The sequence below is a fragment of the Carettochelys insculpta genome, chromosome 14 (genome assembly GCF_033958435.1).
Source record: "Carettochelys insculpta isolate YL-2023 chromosome 14, ASM3395843v1, whole genome shotgun sequence".
NCBI classification, from domain to species: domain Eukaryota; kingdom Metazoa; phylum Chordata; order Testudines; family Carettochelyidae; genus Carettochelys; species Carettochelys insculpta.
Window position 1 is genome coordinate 2,538,690 of NC_134150.1, and position 25,098 is coordinate 2,563,787.

At 48.0% G+C, this 25,098-nt stretch overlaps 1 protein-coding gene across 10 annotated transcripts in view; it reads left to right on the forward strand.

Moving 5' to 3' along the window:
• The window catches only part of PDPR (pyruvate dehydrogenase phosphatase regulatory subunit), a 40,731-nt gene extending 15,972 nt beyond the window's left edge, over positions 1–24,759 (forward strand). For 5 of the 10 annotated variants that reach the window (XM_075008406.1, XM_075008408.1, XM_075008407.1 and 2 more), the window contains 13 exons: positions 183–300; positions 1,122–1,271; positions 3,373–3,565; positions 6,332–6,456; positions 7,780–7,935; positions 8,036–8,169; positions 9,244–9,392; positions 11,516–11,628; positions 12,078–12,172; positions 13,709–13,798; positions 15,760–15,942; positions 18,680–19,064; positions 19,716–24,759. In XM_075008406.1, coding sequence (XP_074864507.1) covers positions 183–300; positions 1,122–1,271; positions 3,373–3,565; positions 6,332–6,456; positions 7,780–7,935; positions 8,036–8,169; positions 9,244–9,392; positions 11,516–11,628; positions 12,078–12,172; positions 13,709–13,798; positions 15,760–15,942; positions 18,680–19,064; positions 19,716–19,786 — 1,962 coding nt within the window. In that variant the 3' untranslated portion in view covers positions 19,787–24,759. Of the gene's footprint in view, positions 1–182; positions 301–1,121; positions 1,272–3,372; positions 3,566–6,331; positions 6,457–7,779; positions 7,936–8,035; positions 8,170–9,243; positions 9,393–11,515; positions 11,629–12,077; positions 12,173–13,708; positions 13,799–15,759; positions 15,943–18,679 lie in introns of all 10 variants that reach the window. The other 5 variants (XR_012647427.1, XM_075008410.1, XR_012647426.1 and 2 more) reach the window with 5 other exon arrangements.
• The last annotated feature ends 339 nt before the right edge of the window (positions 24,760–25,098 follow it).

Below are 25,098 nucleotides of genomic sequence, written 5' to 3' on the forward strand. Positions count from 1 at the left end.
ACGATCTAAGTAGTGAGGAAGAAAAAGTAAATAGTCCCTTCTCTGCATCAGGCAGTATTACAGCAGCACAGACATTGCCCTGCTCTTTGCTGTAGCAAAAACGTGCAGATGAAAATGAAACATGCATAGGACTCAGCTTTCTCCCAGTCACTCCCACCCTAACTAACCCTTTCTGGTTTCAGTGGGCCTATGAGCTGGGTCATTCCAATGAGGAGCCGATCAGTATTCCGCTCCACGCCTGCGAGCACTTTTACCTCCTGACTCGCCCCTTGAAGACCCCCTCGGAGAGCAACATGCCAAGTGAGAACTCTCCTATTCTGTTTTGTTTTGCTGATGAACTAGCTTTGTCCTTCCAAAGGCAAGGCTGGCTGGTGAGGCGGAGCTGATGGGGTGCAGATATTTCCCGTAGTCCTGAACTCTGCCGGAAATGGGCCCTGGGTTGAGGCCCACTTGTTGCGAGCATTCTCTTCTAGAGCTGAGGTGCGGGGAGCTGTCTGTCCACTCAAAACGCTTGCCGCAGGGAAAAAAAACAAAGTTCTTGTTTGAGGTTGCCAGCTCGGATATTCCTGAGCCACAATCTCAACTGATTTTGACTCTTGATTTGCGGGTGGTTGTGTCTCAGATGGGTGCGTCAAATAGGCACCGTGTGATCTTGCAGGATGGTACTAGCCTTGCTGCTGTGTTTCCCTAAGAGGCTGCTGTGCCCAGAGTATGTGCGGTGCAGTGCGGGGGCGGTGAGGGGAGTGTTTCTCTTTCTGCTGAACTTAAGGTTTTATAATAGCATTTCTTTGTTGTTGATGAGTAGTAGGGGGAGATAACAACCCTTCCTCTCCACACATCTGGTTTTGGCTCCTTTGAAGGAGAGTGCACATCTGTACACTAGGGCTGGGAGGTGGAAATCTCCTCTCTCTCATAATATTTATGTTCCCCTGGCTACCCAGCTCTCTGACCAGAGGGCCTGATTCACCTCCTAGTGAATTCCTTTCACTCACTAATTAGTGAGTCCTTTTTGTGCCCCCAGTTTCCGTGCACATGGAACAGGGTCTCTTTTGATATAAACAAGGCTGATCATTTTCCCACATTTCCCAACTCTCCCGTACCATCTCATCTTTCCTCTGCAGCGATCGTGGACCCAGATGGCAGGATCTATATCCGCAGTTGGCAAGGTGGCATCCTCTCTGGGGGCTTTGAGAAGAATCCCAAGCCCATCTTTACCGAGGGCCGGAACCAGTTGGAGATTCAGAATCTGCATGAGGACTGGGATCACTTTGGTATGCTAGTCGGACTGCGGTTTGTGCAGCTTACATGGGCAGGGCTCCCACAGCAGCACAACAGAGCTCAACAGGAAAGCGGTGCTGCCTGCCAGGGAAACTCTGCTGTGGACCATCCGTAAAGGTCCAACTGGAAGCCCATGGTAAATGTCCACCCTCTTGGGCTCCACTGACACGTTCTGCTGGCCCTTCCTCATAGGAGCCTACAGTGCTCCTGCAGTTGGGTTTGCAAAACTTATCCTTGGCCTTTCCCTGTCTGCCTCAGGTCCTGGCCTGGATGTGCTGTTTTCCTGGGCCATTTCCTATCTCTGAGCTCCATTGTGTTGCTTCCCTGCAACCTGTCCTGATCACGGCACCCCTTTGTTCTCAGGAGTCTGTCTTCCCCTCCTCTGCTGAGCAAATACATCTTCTGCTGATGCTACCTCAGGCATCCTCCATGCGAATCTAACCTGCTGTAGAATTCTTCCTTTGTTGTGTCTTCGCATGCTTTACTTCACTGCTTCCTTTCCCCAGGAGTCTGGCAGCTTCCCCAAGGGATCTCCTTGTGCCTTATAGGCCATAGCTCGAGGCTTCTCCCACAGGAGCCTGTGCCAACCCTCCGGGCTCTCCTACCTATCACAATCCTGCTGTCTCTGCAGACAGTGTCCACCTCCTTCCCCCACAGGAAGTCTTCACTGTGTTGTCTTTACCTAACTCTGTCACAGCTGGGGTTGTTACCCACACAAAGCTCTTTGTTACACACACTCCATGACACCCAGCTTTACCCTACCCCTTGTTGCCCACACGGTCCAGGCCATCCCACTACTACCTGGTTCCTGTGGTTCCCAGTTGATCAAGGACACCCCCCACCCCACACACCCTTTCCCAATTTCTGCGGTGCCAGGTAAAAGGCACCTCTTTTTATCCCCCACACCCCGGGCTCCTGGCTCTACTCCTCTGGACCCTGAGTTAAGCCTGTTTCAGGTGTACTTAGAGCTTAGTTTTTTTGAGGCTTTATCGCATCTTTTACCATTGGCAGAGCCTGACACAGGAATATCCCACTTAACTTCTGTTTATAAACAATCACCAAAACGGAATGTACATGCTCTGCATACAATGTGCTCACCGTGCCCAGTCCCAATAAGGCAGGTAAACTGTCATGATCAGGTCCATCTGAGTTGCTCCATTCTCTGCACAGTGTCATCAGCAGAGTGTTGACGTTTGGCAGCTCTGATCTGTGAGCTGTTTCCTGAGCTGGTTCCCCAAAGAACTTCCTTTTGGATCCCAGTTTGCACAGTAAAACTGGAGTCTTGCTTAGCTGTACCTCAAACAATCATTTTACTAAAATTTTACTAAAAAATCCTAACGTATTGTAGAAACATTCTCTAACCAATCCTACCCCACCATCTTGATTTTTCACCCAGCCAAATTACGCAGTAGACAGAAACAGTTAAAGAACCAGAGATCATACAGATAATAGAGAAGCGGGGGACCTTAAAAACAAAAAAAGACACGAAGATGTACTTTTGATAGAATACGAGGATGCAACTTCCTGTTCTTTAGCTTACAGCTGCAGATAAAGGCCTTAGGACTTACAATATGGCTACAGGAAAAGGCTTTATCCTTACAGGGTCACTTCTGATTGTTGCCATATCACAATCACTTGGGAACGGGGTGGGAGGTGAGAGAAAAAGGGCTTCTTTCTGGGTCACAGACAAGGCTGAGCCTGGTTTGCCTTATAGCATCAGCTGGCTTGTGACACCTCTGTTTGGAAGGACAGACCTGACACCAGCTCCTCTGAGACAGCGCTCTGGTGAAAATCATGACCCCTTACTCACAGGCCGGAACCCTCATGTGCCTGGGCAGCCTCATGCCTCTTCTGACGTGTTTAAGGGAACATGAATGAAAAAGTGACCCTTTTAGTGCTTCCACTGGCTGAATTTTGAGCATAGGAAAGTGTGTTTCATGGCTGGTTTGTGCCATGGCAGGTGCTACTGTCTGTTAAGATGTTACAGCATGTAGTTTGTCTGTCGTGGTGTGAATGACCTGGTTTACATGTCTGTTTTGGGGATGAAGGGGTAGCTCCCGTACACTGTGCGTCCTGTTTTGTTTTGCTGACTAGAGCCATTGCTGAGCTCTCTTCTGAGGAGGATGCCAGGATTGGAGGCTCTGGAGATCATGCAGCTCGTGAATTGCCCAGAATCCTTCACTCCAGACATGCGATGCATCATGGGAGAATCGCCCTCCGTACAGGGCTACTTCGTCCTGGCCGGAATGAATTCCGCTGGCACCTCCTTTGGTGGAGGAGCAGGCAAGTAAGTGGCTCCCCAGTAATGTGTAAGAGGCACAGTGGGGTCTTGTGCACCACAAGGTGATGCTCAGATTCTGCATAAGTAAAACTGTGGGTCAGGTCGTGGGAGCCTGTGCGTAGCTGAGAGCAACCTGAGTCAGGGAGGTTTCAGCCCCTCATGTCAAGGGCTGACTTGCTGGTGAGGATCCTCGCAGGAACCCCCTGTCCTGTTCCTTTTCCCAGCTGGCAGAAATAAATACTGAGCACAACTCAGCTTGCCTTGTGCCCTGTGTGCAGGCTGAGTGCACTGCCTGTATGGTGCTGCCTGCATCCTAGACCTGCAGGGCAGCCTCCCCCAGGCTGGACAGTTCTAGTGTTAATTTTCACTAAAAATGTCGGGGCTAAGGTACCTTGTGCTGTTAATACAGCAGACCCTCAATTTATCTGGCTCAGATTTTAGAAATAACGGACACCCCCCCCAGCCCAAATAAATAAATAAATAAATGCCCACGAGTCACTGGGGCCACCACACACTCCTCCCACCAGGGGTGAGGCACATATGCAAATGACGCCTGCCCACGCATACGCACCCCACTCCTGGTGGGAGGGCTGCCTGGCAGCTCCAGCCAGTCCGAAGGTTCCTCCAGCCCTGGTGTCTCTGGTGAGTCGCTGACGTTTATTTGTGGTGGAGGCTGGCAGGGGGGCAGGCTGGGGCTGTGTTGAATACTGTGCTGTACAGTACAACAAACCATTCAGATTTAACAGACTTTTGGCATTAACGGACGCCCATTCCTCTCGATCAGTTGGTTAAATTGCGGCTCTACTATACTAATGAGTTAAATGTGGATGAAAGGTGCTAGAATCCCAGATCTGGAGACTCGACTATTTATTCCCCAGACACACTTCCCCAGACTTCCTTCGCCAGCTGCTAGGGTTTTGAGGGGGCCCTGATAGATAAGACTTGCACACACGTGGGAATTGTGCCAGATTGATGTAAATCATGTCCTGGGGGAAAAAAGGTGGTTGCCCCTCACTGCAGTCCTTTCTCACCCCCTCTCCTACTGCATCTCCACCTTGGCACCCTGATCTAATTCAGCACCCTCTATGCCGGGGTGACCAAAGTGGAGGGCGGGCCCCCTCCTGGGTTGGGGGACATGACATTTCCTAAGGGGGGTGCACAGCGCAGTCGGCTGCTGGGTCTCCAGCTCATCTGTCTCGTTAAACATGTTGAAATATGTTACATTTATTCACATTTATATGCCAGTTAGTAAAGTTTTTACGTTCTATGGACTTAGTGTCTTACACGTGCTGTAAGGGGGTTTTTTCATACGAACATAACCGAAATTTCCTTTGGTTTGGATGACATTCAACTGGTGGGCAGGGGGGATGCTGCTAATTGCAGGGATGAAAACTTGGGCCTGCTCTAAAAAGTTTGCTCACCCCTGCTCTGTGTCCGTACACTGTCTTCTGCTGTCCAGGAGCCTTCCTGCCATCTCAGCCCCAGGATGAGTTGTTCCCCCCCCCCCCCCCCAATCCCTGCTTTCTTCTGCGGTGGTTGTTGGTATCCAGATTTGGTGCCCATTGGGTCCAGTAGCTATTAATTGTCAGATGAGTCCCAAAAAAAGGGAATCCTCCTTTTTTTTCCTCTATGGTAATGAGGTCCATAGTGCCATTACAGTAAGATCTGCAACCTATTTGCACATTTGGGGATGGAACCAGACTTGTCCCTTCATGTTGTCTGTGTCTGACATTCCATTAAGATGGCTTTCTACTTAGGCCTTCTGAGGGCTAATTTCAAACCCATTTGCTCTGGTCTCTGCCAGCTGAATGGGGTGAACTCTTCTGCTTTAGTTCCGGCTTCTCCTTCTGTTTAGCTTTGTCATTCTGACTTGACGATTGTCTGGCGTATGCCCGCCCCGCCCTCCCACCCCCCGCCCCCAAGTCTTTGCCAGAGTTATGGCCAAATGTAACCTCCAGCTTGGAAGGTGCCTCCTGCCGAGGGATGGGAAAACAAATGTCCTCTTAACCCTAGATTAAACATTCTTCAGCACTCTCTGCTTTGTGTAGCCTAAGGATTTAGTATAATGCCAGCAGCGCTAGCAGTCAGAATCTCTGTAATTTCACTTGCAGCGTGTCCTTTGTGCCCATTGCTCTGTGTGGTAAATTTCACTGTACTGGGAAGTTAATTCCATTATCTGGTGGCTGGCTTTGTTTTAGGCTGAAATCTCTCAGCGGTGTCTGTTATCATAGCAACGAAGGGTCCTGTGGCACCTGATAGACTAACCGAAAAGTTTTGAGCATGAGCTTTTGCGAGCACAGACTCACTTCATCAGACGCTGGTCTTGGAAATCTGCAGGGCCAGGTATAAATAAGCCAGAGCAAGGGTGGGGATAACAAGGTTAGCTCAGTCAGCAAGGGTGAGGCTCACTACCAGCAGTTGATCTGGAGGTGTGAACACCAAGGGAGGGGAAGCTGCTTCTGTATTTAGCCAGCCATTCGCAGTCTTTGTTTAAGCCAGAGCTGAGGGCATCGAATTTGCAGATGAATTGTAGCTCAGAAATATCTCTTTGGAGTCTGGTCCTGAAATTTCTTTGCTGTAGGATAGCTACTTTTAAGTCTGCTACTGTGTTATCGTAATTGTGTTATCATAATTGTCTTATTCCGAGCCGCTAGCTGTTACAAAAAGTCCTGGTACCTGAATTGCCCTCACTCCTTGATTGCAGAGCTAGTTTCCTCTTCATGATGCTTCCAACTAATATCCAAGTCCTCCAGGGTTTCTGTTTCTGATCAGGTACCTGGCTGAGTGGATGGTGAATGGCTGCCCATCAGAAAACGTTTGGCCGCTGGACCTGAAGCGCTTTGGTGCTCTTCAGAGCAGCCGCACCTTCCTGCGTCACCGTGTCATGGAAGTAATGCGTAAGTTACCTTCCAGGATGCTCCCTAGTCTAGTCTAGACAGGTTCTTATACTGCACTTATCACCATAGTATCTGTATCCGCCCACGGTGCATTGAGCAGCATGACTAACCTCTGTCATAGGTGGTTTTCTCATCCTCTCCCCCGAGGAGAAGGGGTTTTCAGTGGAGTGCCTTGTTTTGGTAGGGTTTTAGGTTTAGGTAAACATACATATTTATTTCAGTGGGGCAGCTCTGTTAGTCTGTTTCAGCAAAAAAGACTAGCAAATGCATTTGGGCATAAGCTTTTGTGGATTGGAGCCCACTTGGTCAGATACGTCCTAGGCAACCAAGGCAGCACCTTTTTTAAGACAGTACTGCTCACCCTTTGTAAGGAAAGGAGCTAGGCAAGGTGCCCTAAGCAGTTCCTGCCTCATAATACCTAGCCCGACTGTGCTGTGACTGGCAGATCATCCTTGCAGTGGTCAAAAAACAAAGGGAAGACTCGTCCTAGGCCCATGGAATGTTTTATGGGTGGAGGTAATGCACAAAGGCCCGAGAGAAGAACGGCTCTTCTCTCCAGAAGACGTGCCCCTTACAGTATTGATGTTGCAGCGTGGAGTAAGACTAGGCTGACTGGGGAGGGTTTCCCCAGTGACCTGGGAGGCGATTGTGCTTCCTTTTGGGGAAGGAAAAGCGGAGGGCGAAGGTGGGATTCAGGGGGTTAGGTTTGCCATAAGAACATGGCTCCTGAAACAACTTCGTGACCTTCCTGTTGGCCTGAATGAACTTCAGTTTCCCCAGAGTCCCCTGTGGCCTGTCACTGTCGTCAGTGCCTGTGCACCTGCCCTAAGCAGCACAGAGGAGAGCAAGGAGCAGCCCAACCTATGTTGCTCATCAAAGTGTTGGTGAAGAGGTGACTTGGTCGCCGTCCCCTGGGGCCTGAATAGGGAAGTGATTTCTCACAGTAGCATGCTGTGTAATCAAACAGGACAAGGTAGAAGTTGGAGCTAGATAAGTTCAGACTTGAAACAAGATGCAAACTTAAGCCACTGGGTCAACTTACATAGAAATGTGGTGGGTCCTCCATCTCTTGTGATCGTAAAAAAACATCCAATCTAGAGTTAAAGATGTGCTGTAGCTCAATTAGGAGTTATGGGCTTGATGTAGAAATTACTGGGAGAGGTTCAGTGGCCTGTGCTAGGCAAGAAATCAGACTGGATGAGTGTAGTGGTTCCTTCAGGTGTTTAAATCCCGTGACACATGCACCCAGCTAGCATCGCATGGAATTTGAGGGGAGCTGGTGAGAGGATTTAGCTGATGATAAGCCATCTTTGACCATTACAGCCCTGATCTATGATCTGAAGGTTCCCCGCTGGGACTTCCAGACTGGAAGGCAGCTGCGCACTTCCCCTCTCTATGACCGCCTGGATGCCCAGGGAGCCAGATGGATGGAGAAGCATGGATTTGAGAGACCCAAGTACTTTGTCCCACCAGGGAAAGGTGAGATCATATCCTCCTCTACCTAGAGCATTTCTGCTGTTTTAAGATGCATCACGGCAGTCAGCTTACGAATTGTCCTCTTGATTACTGCCTTCCTTAGATCTACTGGCATTGGACCAGAGCAAGACCTTCTACAAACCAGACTGGTTTGACATTGTGGGGTCAGAGGTCAAGTGCTGTAAGGAGGCTGTGTGTGTAATTGATATGTCATCTTTTACCAAGTTTGAAATAAGTGTAAGTACTGTCGGGGTGACAACGGTAGATTGGCAAGTGCTGCTCTTTAGGGACTGTTTGCTGCTGTGTGCCCCGTTGGGGATATACTGAGGAGGAGGAAGTATATGATCAGTGCCAGCTTTTCTGACAGGCCTGTAACACTCTGATGGTATGCTTAGTATTTGCTTGGGCTGCCCTTTGTGGTTTGATTTAGAGCAGCAGATCTCAAACTGTGGGTCATGACCCCATTTTAATGAGGTCACCAGGGCTTTGTTAGATTAACTGGGATTCAGGTCTGAAGTGCAAGCCCTGGGTGTCAGGGCTCAGGTTACAGCCCTCCTCACTGGATGGGCGGGCTTAGCCCTTGAAGGCTTGGATGAGCTCAGGCTTCTGCCTCCCCCAGCAACCAGGGTTATGCAGTCATTTTGGGTGTCAGAAGGACATCATGATGCAATGAAATTTGAGAACCTCCAATTTAGCACATTTGTGACATGAGTAATTAGAACAAATAGACTTAGCTTTCTGACCATTCTCGGATGCTCTTGTGTGAGAAGCCTTGGCTATCTGTGTAATTACCATCATGAATGGAGAGGCTTTTGGTGGGATGAATCACGGGTGCTGGTAAAAAGGGGACCATCCACTTGTGACCACCCCTCTGTGGCAAAGGAGTGCCGTGGAAGGTTTTCGTCAGATTGTCTCCAAGACTCTGGGTCTAGGATCTGATGAGCCCTGTCCACAGTGCTGTCAGTCCTTGGGTTAGACTTGTGGCCAGTCTTCTGCCACCGGGCCTGGGCCTTGCCCAGATCTAAGTTCAGCTTGCTCTTGGAGCTGTCCAAAGTGTTGCTGGTCTCCCAGACAGATTGGAGATGTGCCTGGTTCAAGTTCCTGAGGGGAACTGCCAGGTCCTAGCCCAGCAGCTGCCTTTATACCAGCCTGCTGGGTCCTGATTGACTGCTGCAGAGAGAGCCCCTGGCCTCCTGCAGGGCACCGGGGCTTAGCCCAGCCCATTGCAGTGCTCTGTAGAACGGCCTCCCTGAGTTTACGTTGCCCAGCCAACTGGCCTGACCCCCGCTACCCCGATCTCAACCCATGCAGTCCACGGGGGATCAGGCACTGGAGGTTCTGCAGTATCTCTTCTCGAATGACCTGGATGTGCCAGTCGGGCACATTGTACACACGGGCATGCTGAATGGAGGAGGAGGGTATGAGAATGACTGCAGCATTGCACGGTTAAATAAGCGCAGGTAAGTCTGCATAGCAGCATCCTTATTTAACGGTCAGTCCTGTGTTCCTGTTCATCTTCATTTCTGTAGTGCCTCTTATTGCAGATAGGGCAGCAACTTCATTTTCTTCCCCTTTGAATTCATAGCACCCCAGAATGCTAGAAATGGAAGGGACCCCGAGAGGTCATTGAGTCCAGTCCCCTGCCCTCATGGCAAGACCAAGCACCATCTAGACCAACCCTGACAGATGCCTACTTAACCTGCTCTTAAATATCTCCAGTGATGGAGATTCCACAACCTCCAGTGGCAATTTATTCCTGTGTTTAACCACCCTGACAGTCAGAAAGTTTTTCTGTCTCCCTTATTGCAGTTTAAGCCCCATTGCTCCTTGTCCAATCCCCAGAGGCCAAGGAGAACAATTTTTCTACCTCCTCATTTTAACAGTTTTAGGTACTTGTAAACCCCTATCATGTCCCTTCTCAGTTGTCTCTCTTCTAATTGTCCTTTGTTGCCATGGATGTGATTTCTCCACCCACCCAGAGTTCTGATTTCCTGGCCCAGTAGAAGGATGGTCTGTAACAAGTCAACATAAGGGGAAAACCGTTTTTCTGTCCTGAGGCCATAATGGTTTTAAAGGGATGTGCCTGGCCTGTTTAGACTAGGTCATTTTGAAAGGGAAGGTAAAGTCTGCTCAGCAAAGCACAGACTGAATGCACGCACGCTGGATTCTAGGCCGCCCTGCCAGCCTAATTGTACTGAACCCTCACTCATCTGATCACTCCTTGATTATTTAACTCCATGTTGTAGTATGACTTCCCTAACCATCAGCTCTCCTGACTGTAGCCTCTGCAATCTTCTGTTGACTGCTTCCACCCCAGAGATACATAATGTAACATAACCACATGGGCCAGTGCTTGGAGAGTTCCGTTCATTTTATGATCTAGTCCAAACCTTCCCTCAGTTTTAAAACTCTTAATGGATTTGTTCCAGTCTGCATTGCATAGCTTGTATTTCCTCCTCCTGTCAGCATCAGCTGGCTTTCTGTCCTCCTCACAGTCTCCCTGTGGTCATTGTGAGATCCTTCTCCTTTGCAGCTCTTGCTGTCTGGGACGTTTCTCTTTATAATGTCACTGTATCAATGCTCTGTTTTCAAATACCAACTGAAAGCACTTGTGTGACCCTCCTAGTTTTCCCCGCTGTTACTCATTTCTTCAGCTGTATTACCTAACTCAGTAGTGCATGCTGGGGCTCACTTTGTGTAAAAGACACTAAACCAGATACAGTTGTACAGGGAGAACTTTTCTAGTCCAGCACTCTCTGATTGTGCAACATCTGTAATCCGGCATGATTTTAGTTAGCCGGATGACCGCTTATGGGTGGGGCCAAGTTTCCTGTGGTCCCATAAAGTTTGTTTCCAGCCACCAATCCTGGCTGTCAGTGTTCTGTGGTGTAATTTTCCCCCAAGTGTCTTCTATAACACCAGGAAGCAGTGGAAGTGTTGGTAATGCTGCTAGACAGTATTGACCTCCCATGGTCTGGCGAATTCTGTTGTCCAGCACTAGTGATTTCCCATGGGTGCCAGGTTAGAGAAGTTCATCCTGTATTAGGTCTTCAAAGACGTGAATGTAAATAACATTCATTTTACTGTATCAAATTTTGTCCTGTTCTGTCCTCGGAAACTGATATCAAGAACCGCCAAGACGTACTGAGATTGAGGGGGCTTTCTAGTTTTAAGAGAAATGAGTACGTACTTAGGGAATAAAACCACTTATTGGAGTAGCTAGAATCTTGGCTGCATAGACTTATGAATAGTTTTCTTTGCACTGCCCTCAAAATATTTGAGTTGCCTGGTGTGTTTTTTTAGCAATTGGCTCTATCTCTAGCCCAGTTCTTGTACCTGAATAAACCACCAGCAGTCATAACAGCACAAGACTGGGATTTCCCATCGCGACAGTGACTTGGTACATGGCTTAGCAAAATGATTTGTCTCTGTTCTTGTTTGCTCAGAGGATTATATCTCCTGGCTTCATCTTTCAGCAAATTATGTCTTGGTGTTTCATCCCAGAGAAGGAAGAAAATGGTTTCTCTTGGGGACCATCCAGTCACTGTTTTCTGCTTTTAATTTCTTTATTTTTCCTTTTTAGCTTCTTCATGATTTCTCCTACTGACCAGCAAGTCCACTGCTGGGCCTGGCTCAGAAAGCACATGCCTAATGACAGTAACTTGCTATTGGAGGATGTAACCTGGAAATATACAGGTAAGACATGCAGAGGCAAAAGTGGCTATATGCCTTAAAATTCTGCGTGCTGCTTCTTTTTTTGACTGTTACTGCAGACCAGTCAGTTGTATTGTCCATCCACCATCACAGTCTTTTCTCCTTCCTGAATGGTCACCTTGAACCCAGTAATGTGTCTGAATAGTTCCAATAATTTCTTCCAAAACGCATAAGCTTGGATGTCCCTTCCACTTCCTCACAGGCTCCCAAGAAAGCTGTTATCTGATCCCTAGAAGATCAATTTCCCATTTCTGTTTTCTGCGAATCTCTCTAAATCTTGTGACTGTTGCTCCTTAACAACAGCTGCATAATTTAGAGAGAAATCAGAGACTGGAAAAAGTTAAGGTGAGCATGCAGCCAGGTTGGAACCCTTCTGCTTTATCCGTCTGAGTACTCAATAGCAGAAAACCGGTTTTTCTTTCTCCATTTAGCTCTTAATCTGATTGGCCCTCGTGCAGTGGACATCCTGTCAGAATTATCCTATGCCCCAGTGACTCCAGAACACTTCCCCTCTCTCTTTTGCAAGGTGGGTGACTTGTGTTTACAGATGAGTGCAAATTCTTACGGTTGCTGAGTAAGTGGACTGGGTGCTTAGCTGTACATACTGTGGATATTACCTCCCTTTAAAATCTGCTTACCAAATATATAGCAGAACTGTTTTGAAATGGACTTTACTCTCATCGTTGTCATTCTTAATAAAAGCTCAACATATTTCCCGCTAATGAAATCTGAAGTCACCCATCATTGGTGGGACCTAAGATCAATTTCTGTGGCATTAACAACCCTGCTTGTTAGTATTCAGAGGCACAACAGATGCTTTTGAGTTGTACAGTCTCCTACTTGTCTTGAGACTGCAAACCTTTGTCCTGATCTTGCTCGAACTTCATTTGACTGCACTAGAATTATTTCATCATTGTTTAACTGCAGTCGCTAATCTGTCATGCCTCTTGGTTTCTGAGATCCAAAACACCTTGAATGCATCCACACGTGCAAGAATGTCTGAGAAACAGGTCCAAATATAGTCCATTTGGTTAGGTTTTCAATGAAAAATTGTCTGAAAATTTCTGCCATTTCTGGCAGTTTTGTCTATGAGCCGGGGGGGCGGGGAAGAGGGGTGCAGCTATCGGGCAGTAAGTCTGAAGCGAAAGGACCTGCGCAGCCTGGCAGAACAATGGCACAGTTTGGGCATCTGACAAAGCGGGTCTGTGCCCACGAACGCTTGTGCTCCAAAATATCTGTTAGTCTACAAGGTGCCCCAGGGCTACTTGTTGTTTTTACAATGTGGGAATAACTATGATAATTATAGTGAGGGGTTGGTGTCCATCAGCGACTCCGTGTCAGCATTTGAGCCATTAGGACAGGCACTTGTGTAGTGCACAAATGCATGGCTTGAAATGCCCAGATCCTTTTGGCGGACTCTCTTTTTTTTGTACTCTTAGATGTGTCTCTTTTCAGGGATGTTCCACAACTTTTCCCCTTCTGCTTCCAAAACCACATACACATCCTGTTAAGAGCCCGTCCAGCATGTATCCTCAGATATATCTGACTGGAGAGCACCCACGGACAAAGGAATTTTTCCGCGTGCCCTGGGCCCTAATAACCTCAATGTGAATTATGCCTCTCCTGTCCCACCATCAGATCCACTCTCTTGTCCTTCGCAACATCAGAGGTGGCTGTTCACAGCCCTGCCAGTATTTATGAGTGATATGAATGTGGACGTTTTCCTCAAACTGCTTGTGAGGAAGATACGACTCTTCCTGTATTGATGTGTTTGCAAATCATCTCTCCCAGCAGAGCCAGTATTTATGGCTTTTCTAATGAGATATGTTAGTGCAAGTAGCAAGTGTCTGGAACCCATCAACTGCAGGAAACGAGAACTGACCTCCTCTCTTCATTTGAATTAAACACTGCTTTAGGGGAGAGCTAAAGTTAGGAAGGGGAGAAGGGTTAGCCCATGAGGTTTGTGTGTGTGGTGGTTGGGAGCGGTCCTCGTTGTGGATCTGAATTGCCGTGGTCCAGTCTGAAGTTTGCCTTTCTCTCTTTAACTCCCCTTTTCTTTCAGGAAATGAGTGTGGGCTATGCAAATGGGATCCGTGTGATGAGCATGACACACACAGGAGAACCTGGGTTCATGCTGTACATCCCGATAGAGGTAGAGTGGTTTATAAGCGTCAGCTAATCAAAACAAACCTAACTCTTCCCTCTTAACACTGCAAAGATGAGTTGGCTTCTTTCTTGCTTGTGGTGAGTATAGTTACATTTGACCCTCTTGGCACAGAGAGTGGTATTTTATAGCCTGAAGAGTATAAGTGTGTATCAACACACTACTGAAAGTATCTGAGACAGGGCTGCCTTTGCCCAAAACTGAGGTTCCTCCATTATGAAGAATCAAACCAGTCGCAAAGAAAAACTTCCATTTCACCACGCTGCCAAGGAAAAGTTATACAAGCAACTCCCTCAGACACTCCAGGTCCCCTATGTCACTACCAATAATGCTTCTTTAAAGGTAAGAGGGTGTGGAAATCAAACACATCAAATAAGAGGTGGTTCTGATCCCAAAGGACCAACGAGATGTCCATGTCCGTTTATAACTCAGAATCTTACCCAAAAATCAACACTGTCAATCCTTTAGAATCAAAAGGTTTATTCATAAAAAGGAAAAATGATAAGAGTTAAAATTGTTTTAGGAATCAAGTATATACAATAATTGCAAAGTTCTTGGTTCAGGCTTGTAGCGGTGATGGAATAAACTGGTGGCTGAAGTCAAGTTTCTTGAGTCCATCCGCATCTTGGATGAGTCGTTGAGCCCCCTGTTTACTGCTTCAGTTTGCAGCAAAGTTCTTTCAGAGGTAAAAAGCAGGACTGAAGACACAATGGAGAGGTTTCCAGGGCCTTATATATCCTCGGCCTGTGGAGGCAATCCCATTGTTCTTCGTGGAAAAGCAAAGCAACAAGATGGTGTTTGGAGTCACACGGGCAAGTCACCTGTCCATACCTGACTGAGTTCTTTATAGGTGGAAACCATTGCTCCCATGCTAGCTTTGAATGTTCACAGGAGAGCTCATCAGATATGGATTGACACCTCCCAAGGTCCACTGTCAGTCAAATACTTCTGGTCAACTTGAGTAGTCCTTTCCCAGTAGGCAAGCCAGTGCTTCGCTGGTCCTGCTCAGAACCAAACACACTGAAATGCAAGTACAGAACCAAGGTCATAACTTCAAATACGATGCGTACATGCACACAGCACAGTCATAACCAGTGAACTGTAAGCTTTTCATGGGCACCTCATCTGGCCCATTTTATTCAAGATTTGTTGCAAATATATGAGTGGTTGCAGGAGTGATGTATACGATTATATTTTAACCGGATAACATCACTAAGTGCCTTTGCTAGAAGCTCTGAATTCTGGCAATGACATTAATGCTGCCTTACATTCGGTCGAATGTGTTTGACTGCTAGAGTGAATACTTAGCCATGTGAATAAAAGGTGGGTTTACTGGGCCAAATGTAATTATTTTCAGCCCTTGGAATTCAAATCATATTGCTGAAGTGCTTATAATGCACGTAAAGTATCAAATACTGTTAGGGAGTTATGGTATCTCAGTGCAAGGCCTGGGTCTTAAACTGTGCGACAGAAGGAAGTGGGAGCAGGGAAACTGTAGCATATTCAGCCCACGATTATGGGAATGGAATGCTATTCAAAGCCAATCATGGGAAGAATGGGCCATGCAATGGAAGTCATTGCTGGCAAAATTTAAATCAACTAAAGGACAATACTGCTCCCTAAAGTGTGCAGTCAGGCTGTGGAAGTCACTGATATGGAGGATCCATGTCCCATACTGTGGCTGGATGTTAAAGATGGCTGCAGAATTTTGATGTCCATTATTTGTGGCGATGCTAAGGGTAACCAAATCTCTGTCTTTACTGTATGAGCTGATCTCTGCAAGGGATAGGAAGGAGTTTCCCTGCTTTGTGCAGGCTTTCCCTTTCCTGGGAAGCATTGCTCTGGAGGCGGACCAGGTACTGGAGTCTGCCTGGCGGTACGGCAGATTCTTTATTAACTTCTCTGATGCTGCGTGTGTTGTAACCCTGATATTTCCTCCTCCCATGCAGTATGCTTTGCACGTGTACAACGAGTTGATGAGCGTTGGACAGAAGTACGGGATCCGAAACACTGGCTATTATGCGCTACGCAGCTTACGCATTGAAAAGTTCTTCGCGTTCTGGGGCCAGGATCTGGATGCTTTCACCACCCCCTTGGAATGTGGACGTGAATTCCGGGTGAAGCTGGACAAGGTACTGTGTCTGAGAACAGACAGGATGCACAGGTTTGAAATGGAGAAGGCAAAGCAATGCTGCTCTGACAGGAATTACCCTTCAGTGGGGTAGACCCCTATGCAAATATTTTCACGGGAAGCGGGGAACTTTGTGTGAGTACAAACATTTTGCCCGTACAAAGGACTGATTCTGTTGCATCTTGAAGAGACGCAAACGTGCTGTACCCTCCAGGTAGAGCACCCAGCACCTCGCAGCATTGGGCCCATTGCTCAGCTTTCTCCTACCAGCCTCCTGTCCAGTTTCTAATTAATCTTAAGTCAGTGTGGCAGTTTTGGATGCTGCCAGCACAGACCAACGAACAGAATTTGAGGTCGGTTCAACAGCACCGGGAAGCCCCAGAGCACCAAGCCTGAGCCACTTGCAGAGATCTTCCATACATAATTGCTCTTGCGGCGGGGTAGATTGCGATCAGAGTGATGTTTCAAGTGCTGGTGAGACCGTTAGTTTCAGAACTTGGATGATAGCCCCATGTTTTAGCAGCCAGCGACTGGTTATAACAGATAAGGGTCTCAGTTGTGTGAGAGGTAGTCAAATGCCTGATTTTGTCCCATTTGCAGGGGTCCAAGCCCTCTTGGTAAACTAGTGACTCCAGGAACTCCCATGGATCTGGAGTTGAATGGTTTGACCAGCCTTTTCGTTCTGGGCTTCCTTTTGTCACAATATTGGGAGCATGCACCACCCTACCCTCAAACCGTATCACTGGGAGGGCAGCTGATGTCTCCAAAGGCCAGAGTAGCGCTATGTAGCTGGTGCAGAAGGAAGGAGTGTGTAGAGAAGTGTAGAGTCCTGCACCTGGGGTGGAAGAATCCCAAGCACTGTTATAGGCTGGGGACCAACTGGCTCAGCAGCAGTACGACGGAAAGGGACCTAAGGTTTATGGTGGATGAAAGGCTGGATATGAGTAAACTGTGTGCTCTTGTGGCCAAGAAGTCTAACGGCATACTAGGGTGCATTCGGAGGAGCATTTCGAGCAGATCTGGAGAAGTGGTTATTCCCCTCTCTTCGGCACTGGTGAGACCACATCTGGAATATTGTGTCCAGTTTTGGGCCCCCCAGTATAAAAAGGATGTGGATGTGCTGTAGCAGGTTCAGCAGAGTGTAACAAAAATGATTAAGGGGCTGGAGCACAAGACCTATGAGGACAGGCTGAGGGATTTGGGCTTGTTTAGTTTTCAGAAGAGAAGACTAAGGGGTGATTTAATAGCAGCCTTCAACTTCCTGAAAGGGAGCGCTAAAGAGGATGGAGAGAAACTGTTCTCGGTGGTGTCAGATGGCAGAACAAGGAGTAATGGTCTGAAGTTGAAGAGGGAGAGGTGTAGGTTAGATATTAGGAAGAACTATGTCACCAGGAGGGTGGGAAGCATTGGAATGCATTGCCTAGAGAGGTGCTGGATCCCTCGAGGTTTTTAAGTCCCAGCTTGACAAGGTCCTGGCTGGGATGACTTAGATGGGGTTGATCCTGCTTGAAGCAGGGGGCTGGACTCAATGACATCCTGAGATCCCTTCCAGTCGTGTGATTCTGTGATTGAACCTTCCCCAGAGCTTGTTTGGCCCTGCTCGATTTGGAGTGCAGATATGGCAGTTTTTGCAGTGTCACTGGAATACAAACCTGTGAGTTGGGAGACCTGGGTTTTTTCTTGCTGCTTGTGGCTTCAGGCAAGTCGGTGAACCTCTGTGCCCCATTTACCTGTTGTTGAAGTGGGAATAACAACCAATCTGCCCATCTTTGTGAAACACCTGGCAGTCGTCTGATTGTAGGGAAAGGCGTGTGTGATTCTACAATAGCTGCTCATGATTAACACCTTTTGGAAGAGGATTAAGCTAATTTGGAATGAGAGACACTTACATTCACACCCCACTTTAATCCAAATTAATTTCACAGTACAGAAAAGCTGTCAGTGGCTACTACAGAAGTCTAAGAGGATTACCCAGCCAAATCCAGGGAAAGGAGAATGATTGCTTTGTCCTTAAAATGTCCAACAAAGTGCTTGTGGCCCTAGACCACAGGAGAGAAACTAAGCACAACAAAAATCCACCCTTTTAAAAGAATAAGTTGACAAAACATGTAAAGGGCTGCATCCCAATCAAGTGAAAACAAGGGCTTGGCAGAGAAGAGAACACTTAAGAGGCCAGACAGAAGGCAGAGCTGTAAGGGAGCAGTTCTCGATATTGTTTGCCATATCCCGGAACCAAGCCCACGTTAATAGCGATTGCATGCCTCCCTGTTGCTGACAGTTGTGCCTCCCACCTGCGAATAGATCACATCTTTGTGGCATCCACAGTGTTTACTTACACTGAGTGTAGTACTAGGAAAACACAGTAGGTGCTCATTTGGCTTTTAGTGGTATTGCCAGTTCCAGCAATTTATTTGTAATAAAATGCAGGAGACTGCTGGAACCAGGAATACTGCTGAATGTGAAATTAATTTTAACCGCACCCGCCACATGTTTGCAAGTTTTCTGCCTTTTTAATGCAGTTCAGAAGCGGAAAAGGAAGGAAGCTGGAACATACGAGCATCTTATCAGTTCTTGTTCCTTGGCGAATGAGAAGGGACCAGTTTCAGTGGAGGGTGATTTCATGTGGCATGGCCCTAGGCTGACCTGTTATCACTAAGCATCTGCCCCTTAAAATCCAACAGCTGAGTCTGGCTCAGATCACGTACCCTTCACCAGCTGGCCTTTCCTTCTCTTTCCAGGGGACTGATTTCATTGGCCGGGATGCGCTGATGCAGCAGAAGCAGGAGGGCGTGTACAAGCGCTTCACCATGTTCATCCTGGAGGACCATGATACGGACCTTGATCTCTGGCCCTGGTGGGGGGAGCCCATTTACCGCAATGGCCACTACGTGGGCAAGACCACCAGCAGTGCGTACAGCTACACCCTGGAACGGCACGTCTGCCTGGGCTTCGTGCACAACTTTGACCAGGAGACTGGGGAGGCGCTGGCTGTGACACCTGACTTCATCAACCGGGGCGAATATGAGATTGACATCGCTGGGCAGCGCTTCCAGGCCAAGGCCAAACTCTACCCCTTCAGCTCCCTCTTTGCGCAGCGCCGCCGCAAGGACGAGATGGAACTCAGTGGGTACCATGGGAAGTAGAACCACCTGGCCCCTTCGCCTGTCACTACCCTCCTCGCCTTCCCTACCATCTCCCTCATTCTTCAACCCACACGGTTCTCCTCCTCCTCTTCCCATTGGTAAATCTTTTGGGTGTGTTATCCTTTGTACAGTGTAGAGCTAATTTTTCAAACCTTTCCAACCCCTCATCTAGACTCTCTCACCCCCATACTCCTTCCCATGCTGGGCCCCCACGCTTCACTTCTCTCCAAAAGCCCATATTTGAGCAAGCACCTCCAGAAACCCTAGGTTGTAATCCAATAGCTATTGAGAGAGGTTCAAGTGAAGTCTCAAGGACTGAGCCCCTCTGATCCTCTGGCTACCTAAGGCCTAGAACAGTCAGTGTTTGCTGGCATATACCTCTGGTTTCCTGTCTGAACCTTTTGGTGTGACCTCACCTGCTGGTTGCAGGTGGCCAGTCCTGCAATAAGGTGCACTCAGGGCCAGCTTAGGGGGTTCCTTCTTGCCAGCCAGTTCCTCCGAGATCCTGCAATCCACAATTCAGAGATGCGCAGGTCAGTAGAACAGTCCGCTACCTCACGAGCACCACACGAAACATAACACGCCCCCTCTCATGACCAGCAGCCAACAGGTAGGTTTTGATGTTCTCCAGGCCATCGCTGCCCTCTTTCTGCCTCCCAGCAAGCGGGTCTAAGAGGATTGACCACGAAGCTGCGGAAGTGACAGAAGAGCACTGGGTACGTTTCCGATTGTGTCGGGGGTTTCCTGGAAGGGAGCGATTTTTCTCAGTCAGTGAACAGCCACCTGTGCGCTTGACTCCTGCACAGGGACCTTTTTTTAGTATTTACTCTCCATGAAAACATCCATCTCCAGCCAGGACCGAGGCACTCGGTTCTGCCATCTGTTTCAGCTGCACTGTGTATTGTCACCTACTCTGCGGCATCTCCTTCTTTCTCCTGTGTTTTGCTTTGTATGTTGGAGCGAGCTCCCTTGACTGGCTTACACACCAGGCATTAGGGTTGCGTTGGAGTGTGGTGTTAGTTTGGAAACTAGAGCAGAGGAAGGGATGAAGTCTTGCAGTTTCAGCTGGCTGGGGCCAGCCTGCAGCCTTGGGAACAGCCTGCTTGTGGCCACTTGCAGTTTAGAATTGCGAGCCCAAGATTGAGTCCTTGAACTTGTGGGGCTCTGGGCACAGCAGATGCAGAACTTTATGCTGCTGGTAAGGGTGGCAAAGTGTCTCAGCTATGTTTGCTGGCTCATAGCATGTTCCCCACCCCTCTCAGCAGAGCTATCATATTTCTGTCTGCTCCATCACAATAATGCCTCAGTTGAAGGTAGTGTGATCATTCTCCAGGGCCCTGAGGCGAGAAGATAAATGAGTAAGGATGTCTGAATTGCCTTTCCTCAGCAAAATCTACCTACGTTTGTCATAGAGGCGCTCCAGACCACCCACTGTAAACCAGCATCTACCTGTAAAACTTACTGTGACTTAGCCAGCGAGCTGTGTGGTGTGCGCTGTTCCAAAGCGTAGTGTTTGTGAAGGGCCTGGAGGTCTCCACCAGGTGCTGCAGAAAGGTAGTGTTGGTAATAAATAACCTTGCCATGGAGGTAAAATCCGTGAAGTTTTCATGTTTCAATCGGTCCGGGCCAGTGAAAAGTGGAACCTTCTGTCCTGTCCTCCCTCCGTGCTCTATCCCCGTTTGTCCTCAGCTCCCTTTCCTGTGCCTTCAAGCTGTACTGCTGTTCCCTGTGCCCTACAGAATCCCATCCATGGCCCTGTTTCCTTCTCTTAGTATCTCATTGCCCCTGCCTTCATCAGTAAGCTTACCCACTGGTCGGTGGGGTCTCAGTTTCTTTCCTGCTCTGTTTGACCTCTCACTTGTGGGCCTCCAGCCTTTCTATTCCTCTGAATCTGCCCCCACAAAAAGAAACATCTTACGGAAAAATCCCTTCTTCATACTAATTGCCCGTCCTTCCCCATCCTGTAACATACATGCCTGTGGATCACGCTTCTGCCAACACTTCTGTTCCTCGATTTCTGGACTGTCCCTTGGGTCGCTGCAGGGCTGGCTGCTCTTTCAGGCTTCCCTTTGGAGCCCTGTCACTCCAGGACCCCCTGTCCTCTCTCGTCTCTAGCACTGTCCTCTTGACTGATCTCATTGGCTGCCATGGTCTCATCAGCACAAAAGTGATGGAAAACTCTCAGGTAGACCTCTGCCCAGTACTTTTCTAGCATGTCCAGTTATGTCATCAAACTTAACGTGGCTCAATCTGTTCTTAACCTCTCCCCTTCCGTCTCCCCTCCCTGCTTCCACATCACACTGCTCGCAGCCTTTGATACCTGTGACTCCTATATGTCCTGCCCTCCTCTCATCCAAGCTCTCACCAAGTCTGGCTGCTTCTCCCTTTGTAACACATCTGCAGTCCTGCCAAGCTCCTGGTTCATGCCTTGTTCTCTGTGATTTCTGTAAGCTGCTTCTGCTTTTCAGTCTATTCACTGTGCGTCCTCTCCTATGCTCCAGCAATCCACCCCCAATCCCTTTACTGGTCTCTGCGTCCAATCCAAACTCCTCAGTTTCAGGATGACACACTCTGCCTCCACCTGCACCGCACCTTCTGCCCGCTCTCCTCTTTGCTGAATCCTCCCTTTGTTTCCCCCACCTCCTCTCCCTGTGCTGCTTCTCAGACTGCCCACCACCCAGCCCCAAGTTTGCAGGGACGTCCCTTTGCCAATGGCACACAGCATGGCTCTGCATTCAGAGCCTTGCTTTCATCACAGCTATCTTGGCTGGCTGTCCACCCACCATCTGTTTATTATTTGCCCTTCTCTGTTCTCAGGTGTCGCAGTCTCATTTTTCCCATCACTCACAGCATGTTACCCTTTCTCACTCCTCTCTTCCCGATGTGAGTTCCTGAGTTCGTCCTTAATAGTCGGCGTGGTCTCTCGGTCAAGGGAGCATGTCTGTTTTCTGTAAGGCGCCATGCAGATTTATGATGCTAGACACCCTGTGAATAATAGTGGTGTACACTAATATCTAACTGAGCCCATGCATGCATATGCAAGAGTGTTTTGCTTATTTTAAAACAGAAGCCAGGTGGGTACAGCAAACTATTAATGCCTTTTCAGGTTTCTGTCATTGCAGGTGGTGGTTCTAATATTTCTCATAATGCCTGTGAAGGCATGTGTTTGTCTAAATATGGGAAGGGGTTTCAGTTCTAACCTCCTCTCTTCAGTCATCATACAGGTGTGTGCCTGTCTTGTGTTTGCTCTCTGTTTGTTACAGGAGAAAACCTAATATCATTTCAGCTAAATTAGTTCAGTTGGGGTAAAGGAAATAAAATCTTGTTCTTGGGTTAAAGAATAAACTTGCTCAGACAGTTGAACATGAAAAAGTTACAGTCATAGTCCTCAGCGAGCACAATCAGGCAGGAGGCAGGAACACTTTAGAAGTGTGTTAATGCCTTAACACTTTATATTAGCTGTTAGTGCCCAGGCAGCGCATTGTGGGTGCTTGATCATGTACATGCAGAGCAAAGGACAAATCTGATGAGGAGCAAATGCTGAAGGCGGTGAATGGAAGTTTCGAGAGAGTATTTGTTCTTCCTTTGCTGCAGAATCAGAATTTGTGTAGAAGTGGTGTGGGAATTTAATAGCGAAACTCCCAGTTAGGTCCATGATTTCCATAGTTGAGCAGCTGTCAGCAGCAGCACTTTTTCACAGGAGGAATTGTGCAGTTAAGGAGCACAGAAAAACACCACTGTGACTTTCATTAAGGTGCTTTGTCTAAAGAATAATGCATCTGCTGCCGCAGAATTTTTTCATGGCAGGGCCACATTGCCTTTTGGCATGTAGAAAACAAAATGAAATTCTCCATCTGAGTGTCGCATTGCTGTACGCTCCACTGTTTAAACGCGTTCAGGATTTAAGGCTTTCAGAGCAATGTAAACTTCGCCAACGTCGCTTATGCAGGTAACCTCTTGTTTCTTGATGCCTGTACATTTAAATACTTCACTTTAGTACGTTACTCATGTGCAGACTTGGTGTATTGCAAAATGTGAAGTGTGCAATATTTACGTGACAGTTACTGTCTAAGATGGCTCACCTGAGAAGGTTGGTGCACCACGAAGGTTCTGGAGGTCTTCCTGACCGAACGACGGCAAACAACTGGCCTTGCCAAGGCTGTGTTTGACGCCCACCTCTGTGACACAGGGAGCACACTCCTACTGCACGGTTCGATTTGTAGCATAGAAGAGACGGTGCCAGGCTCTTGCATCTCTTCGGGGCATGGTCATGGTCCCTTCTGCACTACAGAATGTTTTAAATGTGAGAGCCAGCTGAATCCCCTGGAGTGGACCCAAGTCGGTTTCTCCTCCACTGCTGTTGGCTGCATTAATGCCTCTGATTCTGCCCCATTAGGGTCAAGTGTCAGTGCAGATTCATCTCTCCAGGGTCCAAAACTGACTGGCTTTCTTGGCTGCTGTTACGGCTACAGAGAAAGTTTAAAAGAGGTCTGGTCGCATGGGATCCTCTGAGCGTAAGGGTGCAAGCGCTGCCGGAGAGAAGCAGACTTACTCCTTTGGGCTAAGTCTCTCTAGACTGGCTCCCAGGTGTGCAGTTTTCTCTCAGTTCCATAGCAAAGGTGGGTTTGCTGGTGCCGCTCCCTCTGGAATGTGGAGTTTGCCGTCAGATGTGCTAACGGGCCGAGTGAAATGTTTTCAAAACTCCCTTGACTGGATTATCATTTTTGTAAGCAGGCTGCTTCCTTTTTGCCTGATCCTCAGCTCAGGCTCTGGATAACATTCTGTTATGGCTGCTTGGACTGGGCAGCCCACACTGCTACTGGTGCACTGTTTGGTTTTTTTTTTGTTTTGTTTTGTTTTTGTTTTGTTTTTCAGGGAACTGAGCTGTGCAGTCAAGCACGTCTGCTTTCCCTTGCTCACCTCCAGAGTTGCACTTTGTACAACACCCTCAGAACCTCCCCGAGAACTAGACATCCCTTTTGGGGGTGACTCTGATTTTCCTTCTCAGTGGCACTTTAATTTTGTTTGTCCAACAAAATGTCCTCCTTAACAATCTGCGCTGTTCCCTCCCCAAGGTTCAGGTTGATAGAGCTGGGAGAACCTAAACACTTTTAAACAGGTGCCGGCATTTTTCCTGCAGAAGACTGGAGATTTCTGCCGTGAAAACGTGTATAATCTCACCAGTTTCTAGTGCCTTATGCTTATGAATGTCGTGTATTGGATGCAGCTGATGTGGGAGAAAGCCACAATCAACTAGTAACCTAATTGCTCAGCCTTTACAAACCAGCTCCTGTCCCATTCCAAAGAGAGAGTGTTTCCACTGATGGATCACTTCTAAGAGTACAAATGCTTTGACCTCTCGGAATGTAGAAAAGCTCCAAGTAACTCAAAGATGCTGTACCACGTGGCCAGCCTTGGTGGGGAGCAGCTGTCTCACCTGTCTCTTACAGTGTTTGGAATTAGAGCGTGTTTCTGGAGACACAGAAGCCCTGTTAATAGTTGGAGCAGCTTTGGTCCCACTTCCACCAAATGAAGGTGTGCTGTTCTCTGCTCATGCTGTGTATTTTATAGGCTGTATTGATATCATGCTGTGTTTCCGTTACTAATTTCTCTCCTTGCTGGTTTAAAGGTTACTGGATTTGTATATCAATAAAGAGACATTTTAACTACTCTTGCCACAAAATTCCAGGGGCCGTTCTTTACGCAGGAGAGCCGAGTTCTCTGTGTTACCCTGCTTTCTTACCACGTCACCTGCTAGTGTTTCTGCAGCTGTGCGTGTGGCTGGAAGGAGGGAGTTTTCAGCATCATTCGCTCTGGGGAGCCAGGGAAGCCAGACCAGCTGCTGGGCATGTCTCTACTAGAAACGTAAGTCAACCTGTGTTAGTTACCTTACATGTTCAGGTGGCCATCCTTGGGCTGGAGTGGGACGTATTCTCAGCAGCAGCGCTTCCGGTAGCCTAAGGGGGCAGTGTGGGGAGCTAAGAACCCAGTCTCAACTCCATTGGCTGCTCCCC